General features: G+C 51.8%; 2 protein-coding genes across 2 annotated transcripts; one reads left to right on the top strand and one right to left on the bottom strand.

Moving 5' to 3' along the window:
- Nucleotides 1-165: 165 nt before the first annotated feature.
- JKF63_06412 (uncharacterized protein) lies at nucleotides 166-645 on the bottom strand (the record flags this gene model as incomplete). Its single annotated transcript, XM_067902362.1, has 1 exon — nucleotides 166-645. The coding sequence occupies one exon, from the start codon at nucleotides 643-645 to the stop codon at nucleotides 166-168; it is 480 nt and encodes a 159-aa protein (XP_067759383.1).
- A 7852-nt stretch (nucleotides 646-8497) lies between these two features.
- On the top strand, nucleotides 8498-10849 carry JKF63_06411 (uncharacterized protein; the record flags this gene model as incomplete). The annotated part of the gene is made up of 1 exon (XM_067902361.1): nucleotides 8498-10849. One exon carries the CDS (start codon nucleotides 8498-8500, stop codon nucleotides 10847-10849), a length of 2352 nt encoding a protein of 783 aa, XP_067759382.1.
- Nucleotides 10850-11180: the final 331 nt, after the last annotated feature.

Raw genomic sequence — 11180 nt, 5'->3', positions numbered from 1 at the left:
ACAGAAGTGTCAGTGACTGGAACGCTCAGCAAGTCATCCCACAAAAGCAGTTTTATCTCCCCGAAAAAAAAAAGATGTCTTGGACAACTTTTAACCTTTGAGCCATCTAAGTGGGCTGTTTGGAGCAAAATGTTTAATGTGTGTTTTTGTTTGGGTGTGTCGCTTTTACCGTATCGTAGGGTCTTCTCGCAGCTTCTGAAAATCGAAGCGCCGCTCCGACCCTTGCTTCAGCTGATCTAAAACAAATTCAAGCCATGCCAGCTGTGTCACTCCCTCTTCGCAGTGATGGGCTTTCACTCGCTTCAACTCGTATTCGTAGTCCTCTATCATGATACAAATACGATTTCTCATCAACATTCCGCGACATGTAAACATTATTCCGTATAAGACCACACCCATGCTGATAGCGGGAGGTAAGGGCCGTGCGTAGTACATGCTATTTTTGAAAATGTGACGTGGACCCCACGCTTTGAATGCCGCCAGTACACCACCAGTAGAAGAAGCTACACAACCTATAAAGTACTGCCACGAGAGGCTTTCGTGCTGGGCTAGTTGCTCTACCCTATCGGCAACATGATTCCGCTGCACCTGCGATATTTCTAGAACGTACCTCGCAAACTGCTGTCTATCACTTTCAAGAGACATTCTTGTACTTCAAGTAGAAACGCTGTAGCAGCGCGGTTCGATATAATTAATGGGCCAGCAGAGCTCACCAAACGGCCCAAGAAAGAACTTCTCCGCGTTTTTCGAGAGCGAAAAAAAAAAGAGTGAAGAGTGCACTGAGGTGAACCGTTTAGCATGGCTTGACCTCGCTTTGCTGTTTGAGCGATTCATCAAACATGGGCTTCTTGTTGTGCAATCAACAATCCCGTCGAGAGGCTGAGTCCATCTGCGATGCAATACACCTTCCGGTGGCTGATTAGCACTTCAAAGAAAACAGACTTGTATTACAAATATCGAGAAGTGAATTTCTTTGTTTTTTTTTTCTGTGACGCTATTCTTTCATTGATCTATGTCAGTGCAGCCTTGTATTGATGGTTGCGGAGTTTCATGTTCGCTTTCACATGAGAGTGGTCGCAACTGTGTAGTCCAGCCTAACCAGACCCACGCTCTGGGCCATGTTAGGAAAGAGCTTTGGGTTGCCGAAGTTGCATTTTTTAAAAGAACGTAATCATCAAAACCAAAAAAAAAGCTAGCACGTGATTCAGCAGCAGGGTACGGCGTAATTTGAACAAGTGTAACGACTTCACAATGGCCTAAGTGTGGAAGTACTCCAGTTAAGGCGCGCGTAAATGGAGAGAATAAGTTGAGGAAGCCGTAAGACATCTTCCCTCAAAAGCCCTCGTTCTGCCGGCTGATCTATGTGTCGAGTCACAAGTTCCGAAGGGTCTTGTCAAGCCGTACATCAAACAGGTGAAAGTGAGTGCACTGCTTGAGTAGAAATCAGATGCACATACTATCACTTTAAGAACAGATGCATAGGTTGTGTGTGCATTGTGCTTGATTCTTTCACTTAGAGGTTGGTTGACTTACCAACACTATACACAACGCTCAGCAGCTGCAAACTGACGCCTAGCTGCTGCCTGCTGTTTTTCAGAAAGAGCATAACGATTAGAAACAGCCGTCCTTCGTAGATACGAAGGTTGCACACCCATCATACACCAACCGACTCCCAATCCGAACCGGGCTGGAAGTATTTAACAGTCACAAAGCACTCAACAACACTTCCCTCACCAAAAATAGAAACTCAAAAACAGCCCTGACTCGCTCTCCTATCCACGCACAAAATAAAACATACACGCCAATTTTGCACCAGTCCCTGCGCTATCCTTCAATCCCCCCCTCCCCTCTGCACAGGATACCACTGGATTCGGCACAGCTACCTTCATGCTGACCTCAGCCACAGAATTCTTTCAAAATGACAAACCGACACAGGCTTAATTGAGCCTGTGATACCACTACCGAGATGTCAACCAACAAGCCAAATTTCTCCTCCCTACACATCCCTACACCAAAACCGCCACTTTCTTGCAGTGCCCAGAGCAAAGAATATCGGAAAAAACATCCCTCTGATCCCCCCAAAAAGGCCACGCTCCTTTATGAACCCCGGGAAACTGATCTCGGGGATTTCTTTGGCATTTCCACGTTGTATCACCCAGTCCAGTTTAACAAACCACCCCGCCTTTCGCCCACGCAGGGTAGTGAAAACCAGCCCCCCACCCCCCACCCTCGGAGAAAGGCAACGCTACCGACAAACGCCCTGGCAAGCTTTTCCGGATCAGTGGGGCAATTCACCGCACTCACCTGCCAGAAACAGAAAATCATTCAGTTTCCTTATTTTCGATCAACCAGCATAAATCCACCGCAACTAGCCCATATGAAAGAAGGAGTGCCCCCCCCCCATTTCCAACCACCGGCGCCCTTGGTTTCGAACGCCAAACCTTCCTCCATCACACATAAACGCAGAATCAGGGAATCAATCCAAATGAAAAAGCCCCATAACCAACCCAGCGAAGCCCCAAACGCACCTGCCCGACGATGTCCCAGAAAACTGAAGCCCGAAAACGCAACCCCCACCTGCGCCCAGGCAACCCACAACTTTCACGGAGCGCCGCGGAACACAGACAAACCTAGAAAAAAAACTTGGCTGAACCACGGCCACCTCCCCACCGTCTGGGGGGGGGGGGGGGAAGGGGAAGGGAACACCCCCGCTGTCAAATCTGGCGATGCATCTAAGAAACTCTTCTTCTCCCTCGCCCCTCCTCTGATCAAGCGCGGTGCGATCGGCACCCGGCAGACCCCAGTGGACTGCGCACCTTGAGCCAGGCAAGCCACGCCCAGGGCACCCTGCGGGTGTAGCAGGCGGTGGCCGGGGTGCATACGGCGCGAAGCCAGGCAAGAAAGCAGCCAACCGCAGGCCCGGCCCCCACACACGCACACACAGACAACGGGCGCCGCCACAACGCCGCATTTTCCCCGGCGGAAGCCAGGCCAGCGCCGCTGCACTTCACGATGCGGAGTGGGGACTTTCCACACCGAAGCCTGGTTGACTCGATGGCGTGGTTCGGGGCGCCCCCCACCCGCCATGTGTCTGGCACCTGCGCCTCCGCAGTCCATCCCCCCCGCCCCCCCCGAGTGCCGGAGGCGCCACATGCCCGTAACATGCACAAAGACACACACACACAGAAGCAGATTGGTTTTGATCCCCTCGCGCCTCTCCAATCCATCACTTTACGTTGATGATGATCTCTGCATGCTCTGTGCTGGCCCCCTGCGCAAAACGCCAACCATCCCTGAGATGGGGTGCACACAGCGCCCATTTTTTTTTTGCGTACATGGCGGGGGCGGTTGCCGGACAACGCCGTTTTTTTGGGCGTGAGCTATCCATCCGCAGCCCACAGCCCCACAGACATAGGACGGAAACTACTCGGACAACAAACGTGTGTATGATCGGGCGGGCAGACGTTACAGTGCGAATGTGGCGGTAAACGGCCCCGACCCGTTGCAAACCTGTGGCCCTTACTGGCGGGTGTGGGGGTCAGGCAAAATGGCGCGCGGGCGTGCCGTTGTTTTCCCCTGGCGTAAAACTAAGATTTTTTTCTCGGCAGCGCAAAAAATTAAGAAAAGTGATCTGTGCTTGTTCACTTTACGCGAATACAATGATATTTCATACTTACATGAGGCTGGGGTGCGTTTGTTCGGGCTTGGTTGGGGCGCTTGATGTGTCTTTGAAACCGCCCCCTTTGCTTAGCAGCCGGGGAAATTGCCCACCCGCCGTGTGAATTGAGTGCGCGCCGTTTCTTCTCTGGAGCCACGCTCGCCCAACTCCGGCTAAATAACCCCAACTCTTCCCAAGAGAACGCAAAGGATTTCCCCAAGGCGCTCTGTAGCTAACCAGGCGCTCCGGCATGCGGCCGTTTCGCTGCAAGGCGGGCGGGTTTGAAAGCCCTATGGCCCATGGCGAGCCCCACACCCACTGCGGTTGTGGGCGGCGCTCCGTAGTAATCGCCGTGGTGAAAAACTGACCCACCGCTCGAAATAGCTGGTATCGGCCTATTCGGCGATTTACTCCCATACGGGTCTATAACTAAAAAAATTGAGCCGCTGATTGCAAAAAAAAACATCGGCGAGGCAGAGGCAGGGCGGTGGGCGGATGGGCCATTGTGGCCGGTGATTTTCCCAAGGAAAGAAAGATTCACGCGCCCCCTCCCCCCCGATGCCAACAGGCAACTTAGGGCAACCACCAGTAGAGTTGACACCGGCACCTGAAAATAATTACATCTACTGTTCCACAACCCCCGGTCCCACTAGGCCCCGCTCGGTTTCAAACCGTGGACGCGGTCCTTCTACCGAGGGGAATGGGCGCTGGGGGGGCTTTGGAATAAGGGCCTTCAGGGATTTTCGCGCTGCGCCTGCGGAATGGAAGTGTGTATTTTCTCTGATGCAGCGCCGCCCCAGATCATCACATCATGCCTTCCTGTTCACGCCACATGCCATTCCCCTCTCATCCCCTCCCGCCGCCACCTTCGAGCTATCGCGGAACCCTTTCAGAACAGGGAGAAGTCGCTGCCAGGACGTATGCAAATATCCCTGACCTTTCCCTTGCGAAGAAAAGTGACCTGCAGCGCCCCCGCCAGGAGGCAGCGACGCGATACTTATATTTATAGATATATGTGATGCTGGCCGCCGTTCAACCGGGGAATAAGGGGAGGTTTCTCGTGGCGTCAAAAATACGGGGGAATGGGGGTCGGATGACGGCACTTACACACACACACACACGTCAGGGATGAGGGTCACCGGGAGGGTTCTACTAACAACACCACGATCCGTCGCGGGCAAATACAAAACATACCCCGCTAAGTGTGCAGAGTGTCACCCCTGTCGCGCAACAGAGGTGTGTTGCGCGTGACTCCGGTGCAGACGCACAGGAGAGTTGCAGGACAGCAAGTCGAACTCATTGGTTGCGGATCCCCTTGTCTGCGGACCTCGGGGATACTCTCCGAGATTGCGACGCCATCGGTGTGAACCGGAGGCGGTGGTCCGAATGTCCCCCCGGCGACTTTTACTGTAACGGTGGCCTCGCGTGGTGGAGCCGCGAAACAGCCGTTCTTCATAAGAGATCATCCCGTGACGGGGAAATGTAAGCTCCTGGAGGGACTGCCCCCACCGCCGCCATTATCCCCGTTTTTTTTTTTGGGGGGGGGAGGCCAAGGGACAGCAAACCACCACCACCACCCCAGAAAAGAAACAAGTGCGCACCTGTAACGGGAATGGCGCGCTCAGCTCAACGATGTACTCCAGCGGTCAGTTGTCGGTACCCCTCCCAATCCCCCAGAGGGTAGAGCGGCTGCGTATTCAATGTGGCACCCCTTGTCTGCAGAGAACGTGTGGGAACATTAAATCAAGAAGAGCAAGGTTGTGGTGTGATCCCGAGTATTACGCCGCGCGCCATGGGCGGGAAGTCAAACCACACTGGTGGGATAAACGATGATCGAGGGTTCCTCCCCCTAAAACAGGCTTTGGGTGAACTCAGGCGTACTCAGGTTATGGGTTACCTAACCGAATTTGTGGGCTCGATGTGCGACTCAAAAATATAAGATTTCGGGGAAGGTGCGGGCACGGCTCAAATTTCAACGGCGCGCTGATTGATAATTGAGATGTTGGATTTCATGGGCGGGCTGAGGAAGTAGGTGGGGAAAGTTTTACTGGCCCGGCGTGGTGAGGAAAGGTGGCGCTGAATTGTGTATTTAGATGGGGTGGGCTTTCGGGGGGCTGGCGGGTTTGGTTTCGTGTTGAAAAAGAAGGCCCTCAACCCTGGACAAAAGTTTTTAGGTTTTTTTTGTGTTTCCGTGATGAGTGTAGAAGTTTTTATCGCCGCAGGGTTTTGTTTCTCGGTTTTTTGGCGCCGCGACTGCTCCGCGGAATCCTCCTTTTCTTTAATTGGCAGAAAAGAGTCTTTCGGAGATTTTTGCATGAGTGGCAAGCGGTCTGCTTTGCTGCCCTATTCGGGTATTTTGAAACGCGCGCCCGCGTTTCTGTGGGGTTCGTCGCCAAAAGAACGACTAGCCCTCGTTGCAGTGAATGGCGGTTCTACTTGGAGCACTTGTCGACGGAAAATGTTACGCTCAGCGAATAGCCAGGGCACAGGGTCCGTGCGCTTGTGCGGGCATTGCCCCCCGACCTGGGCCGTGGGCGCGGTGTTTGTTTGCCGGCGTGGTGGTTGGGGCCGCTTGGGTGTGTTGCTTCGCGCCTTCTCGGGGTCGCGCCGGCGTGCGGCCGCCGGGGGCGGGTGTGCGCTTCTCTCGCCGGGGGTTGTGTTGGGTAATGTTGTCCTCCGGGGTGGGGGTACATCATGTCTTTGGCGTTTCTGGGATGCGGGCGTTGAAGGGTAGCAGGTGGCCCCGGTGAAGCGTTGCAATGTGTGGGTGTTGATGGAGGGGGGTTTCGCCACGCGTTAAAGGGAGTAGTCGTCTGGCAAGATTTTAAAGTATAGGGTTGTGATTGGAGTGTGTTTTTGCGTTGTCAGTTAGTAGGGGGGGGGTGAAAAAAATATTTTTGGTGTGACGCGGGCTCGTTTGCTTCTGGGCAAGTCTGGGCCTGTTTTTGCAAAACGGAACGCGGCTTGAATATTTCTTGGTGGTGGTGGGGCCTTGGTCTTTGGGGCTGCTTGGGGCTTCGCGGTGTGTGGCTTTGAGGCGGTCTTCACGCTTCAAAAAGGGAGTCTCGTGTCAAAAGAGGTGGTCGGAGCTCTGAGGCTACCAAGAAGGTAGGGGATGCGGCAAACAGCCGCGCATGAAACCACAGATGCGCTGCATGGGGGGGGGGCACGATGCTTATCAGTCAGGCTAAAAAAACACTCAAGGCATATAGTGCCCCACGGTGCGGGTCAAATTATTCTGATTGGACGGGACCTCATGGCTATAGCCGGGTCAGCTGTAGTGGTCAGGAAATGTGGCTTACGTCGATTTTCGTTTCTGTTGTTGGCCTGGGAGTGAGGTGGTGTGTGTAGCACTTTATATTGCGGAAGGGTTCTTCGTGTTTTGTTGCTCTAGGTTTTCCCGGGTATCTGCGGGTGCCTTTAGTTTTCTTATTCACTGGTGAGGAGGTTAGAGTCGAGCAAGCCTTCTTTGACTGCAACGTGGAGCTGCCCAGTGGAATCATGGCGATCTCGTGTGTGTCAGTTATTGGGAAAATGAACGACATACATTTTCCACCTCTACCGCAGCTGGGGATGCTGGTGGTTGGTGTTCCGTTCTAAGAAAACTACTGTATCAAGTTTCCTCTCTCTCTCCATGGTTGAACGCTGTTGTCGGTGGGTAGGGGCTCCTTTAGTTTTTATTGAGCTACATCTGCTGTAGCAGCAATACAGCGACGGTGCGATTTGGGGCAGCGTGTAGCGTGTGACTGTTGTATTGCCAGCGCTCTTCGTGTCGGTGAAACACCTTCCTCCATGGGTAGTCGCCGTATCCGACATTGACCAAACACCGCCAGATGGAACGAGTCTAAGGTGATGGCTGGCTATCACGACCAAGGGGAAAGAGTGCTGGTGTTGCTTGAGGCTGTAGTAAGGGGAATGTGAACTTCTGTTGTCGAGCTAATTCCCCTGCCACTGGTCAAAAGGATGAATATTTGTTTCCTTGTCTTTTTTCCTTTTTGAGCCTGTGTCACTTTGTGAAAGGTCGGAACTTCCATATCTGAAAAGCTGGATGATGCTCTTCATGTGTGCTTTCCAGATGCACTCTACCTGAACTCCTTGTTTCCTGTTTGTCTGAAGAATTGTGTTTGGCTACTTCAGTTGTCGATACCGGACAGATGCGCAAACGCTTTGCTGGGTAATATAGGCATCTGTTTGACGAGTTATGGATATTGGATGTCTGTGCTGCTAAAACGTATTGAAATCTCTAACTTCTTGCACAAAACTGAAACGTCATGCGCCATTTCTGGTACATGAGCTCAAGGGCTTCTTCCCACGTGATGCTACGGAGGAGATTGCCCCGAATGTTTGCAGCTGTGAAATGACGAGAGAAGCATACTCGTGAAAATTCTGTACGGGTCGCGGGCGCGCTTATTTTCCTTTTCCACGCAGTTGGGAGGTTCCGTTCGCTCCCAGGTCGTCTACTCAAAGTATTGCACAAAGATCTAGGGGTACCGAATTCTAAAAAGCGCATATTCACTTTTTTTGGGGAGAACTCCAACAGATGCCCGTGGTTTCTCATATGCTGTCAGCTGACCTTCATGATCCCCTGTGAAGCTTTCTGCCTGCCTGCCTGGCTGTCTTGACGCGCGATGTGCGGGAGCAGCTCAACAACGAGAGTCCTGAAAAAAAAAATTGGACGCGGCAAAATGTACCTCCTTTTGCCCATTTGAGGAGATTTCATTCCATTTTATCTATTTATTTATTTCAGACCCCCCATTGAAGTTTCCGAACCGTATCTCTTCTTGCTTCTTTCCTTTGTTTCTGTTTTTTTTTTCCGTCCAGATTGCCTGATCACGCACGATGGCCCGTAATAAAGAACACAAGCAGCGCTTTGCGTCCAAGCATGCGCTGGCGGACAAATCGAAGGGTCGGCAGGTACAGGGCAAGCAGTCTGGTGTGAAGGCTGGTGTTTCTGCTTACAACAAGGAGCGGTCCAAACAGGCAGCTGCTGCGCTACGGGATAAGCGAGCTCGTGCAGCCATGGAGCAGCGGCGCTTAGGTAGCGCTGATGGGATGCCTCGTATTGTCGGTATTGTTCCAGCAAACGAGTCTGGGAACACCGAGGCAATTCTTCAGGGATTCTGCAAGAGCCTAAATGCTGACTTCCCAGGTGGCGATAAACCATTTACTGTTGTATCCAAGGAAAAAAAAGCGGCGTTCACATTTGTCTGCGAAAAAAACTGCAACGATCAGGACTGCATTGACGTGGCGAAAGTGAGTGATTTTCTGGTTCTTACATTGGACTGTTCACAGGCCGTCCAGAACACTATACGGGAGCTTCAAGATACTCTTTCTTTCACAGATGACGGCGACGGCACAGCCACCAATGCGACAACATGGTTTAGCGATATTGGGCTCTGTATCACAGATTACACGCGTGATCTCGTCGCGTCTATCAATGCACAGGGCGCCCCGAATGTTGTTGTTGTAATTCAGAACCTGGATACCTTCACCGACCGCCAGCGACAGAAAGTCCTGAAAATTCACCAACGTTACTTTAAATCTGTCCAGAGTGACACAGCGAAGATCGTCTCCGTTGTGAGCGAAGATGATTACACGAACATTCTGCGCCATATTCAGGTGTCGAAAATTCGCACCCTGAAATGGAGAGATCAGCATCCCTACATGGCTGTGGAGGAAAAGGCCTACAATGACGAAACTCTGGAACTCACAATCACAGGCTATTTGCGTGGAATGCCTCTTTCTGCTACACAGCTTGTTCACCTAACGAATCACGGTACTTTCCAGGTTCGCAAGATCGAGGAACTTCGGAACAGTGGCGAGCGAGTCCTCATTGAAACGTCTGAGGAGGAGCAGCGAGAGTCACTTCAACAGGTTCAAGCCAGTGCAACTCTTGAAGATGATGGCTTTCCTACTGATGCCGACGTCCTTTATCACCAAGAAATGAGTCGTACGCACAAAATTCGTGTACCGGCTGGCGTATCCAGCGACCAAGCGGCGTGGTACGATACAGAGGAGAACCTCGTAATGGACGATGTATCGGAGATGCAGCGCATTCCTATGAATGATGAGGATGCCTTTGCCGGGGATGCCATGTCTTACCGCACGACACAAACAGACGTTGACTTTCTCAAGGCGGAAGATGTTGTTCGTCTGGAGCGCATGACGGACGAAGAGAGGGCGCTAGAAATGGAAAAGCTGAAGGAGTTGAGTGAAGAAGAGGCCTGGAATCCGGATATGGTGGACACTCCTGTTAACATACCCGCGAGACAGCGTTTTGCAAAGTACCGGGGAATGAAGAGTTTTCACACAGGCAAGTGGGATCCGACGGAGAACCTGCCTCCACAGTACGCTTACGTGTACAAGCTTCAGGGGTACTCTCGCATTCGCGAGAGCGCGATTAACATGTGCGAAGGAGGCATGGCTGAAGTGGGCATGCACGTCGCCATCACTCTCATCAACGTTCCCCAAACGGTGTGGGATGCTTGTGAGAGGTGTTTTCTCATTGCTTCTGGCCAGCTGCAGCATGAGCAAAAGTGGTCTGTGCTACATTTTCAGGTGCAGCGTGCGTCAGAACTGGATGAGCCTATTAAATCCAAAACTCCAATGTTGGGGCATATCGGGTTCCGTAAGTTTTACGTCTCCCCCCTATTCAGTGACATCAGCTCCGGAGACCGATCCAAATTTTCTCGCTTCTTTCACGAGGGTGACAAGTTTTGTATGGCAACATTCTTTGGTCCAATCAGCTACAATCCGTGCCCACTGCTGCTTTTCCAGGTTCCTTCCCTCGAGGAGCAGTCGGAGGGAAATCCTCTGCGACTAGCATGCTTTGGTGGCGGCCTTCCTCCCAATCCGGACACTTTGCTCCTAAAGCGCACTGTTCTCAGTGGTCGTGTGGCGGTGATTCACAAGAAACAGATCGTTGTGAAGTACATGTTTTTCAACGACGAGGATGTCAAGTGGTTTCAACCGGTCGACCTTTACACCAAGTTTGGCCGTCGTGGAAAAATCACCAAACCAGTTGGCACCCATGGCCTTTTCAAGGCAGTTCTCAACGACCAGGTTATGCAGCATGATGTTGTGTGCATGGATCTCTTCAAGCGTGTGTTTCCAAAATGGACGACAGTTGCATTCAGCATGTCTGACGTCACTGCTGGTGCCAAGGAAAACGAGGAGGATGAGGTGAGATGACGTATCGGTTTGGTGAGCTTGGCTGTTATCCTCTACAAGTTAGGTGTGCATAGTTTTTTTTTTTGAAAGAAGATAACTCCTTCTCTTATTGATAAAGCTCGTATAAGACACAAAACTGAAAGCAAAGGAGAATAGGTCTCCTCGACCAGTGGAGGCGGGGGGAGCTACATTGAGACAACACAGTAGACTCCGTTATATATATATATATATTGTGGATATATTAGATCTGCATATTTTTATTGAAGTGCATGATTCACTCTCACAGAGCTCAATGCCACTGCGGATCGATTCTCCCATCTCTCGTAGCTTCTTTTGAGTAGTTGCGTTGTGG

The sequence above is a fragment of the Porcisia hertigi genome, chromosome 7 (assembly GCF_017918235.1).
Source record: "Porcisia hertigi strain C119 chromosome 7, whole genome shotgun sequence".
Lineage (NCBI taxonomy): Eukaryota > Euglenozoa > Kinetoplastea > Trypanosomatida > Trypanosomatidae > Porcisia > Porcisia hertigi.
This window is presented reverse-complemented; position numbering and strand designations above follow the sequence as displayed.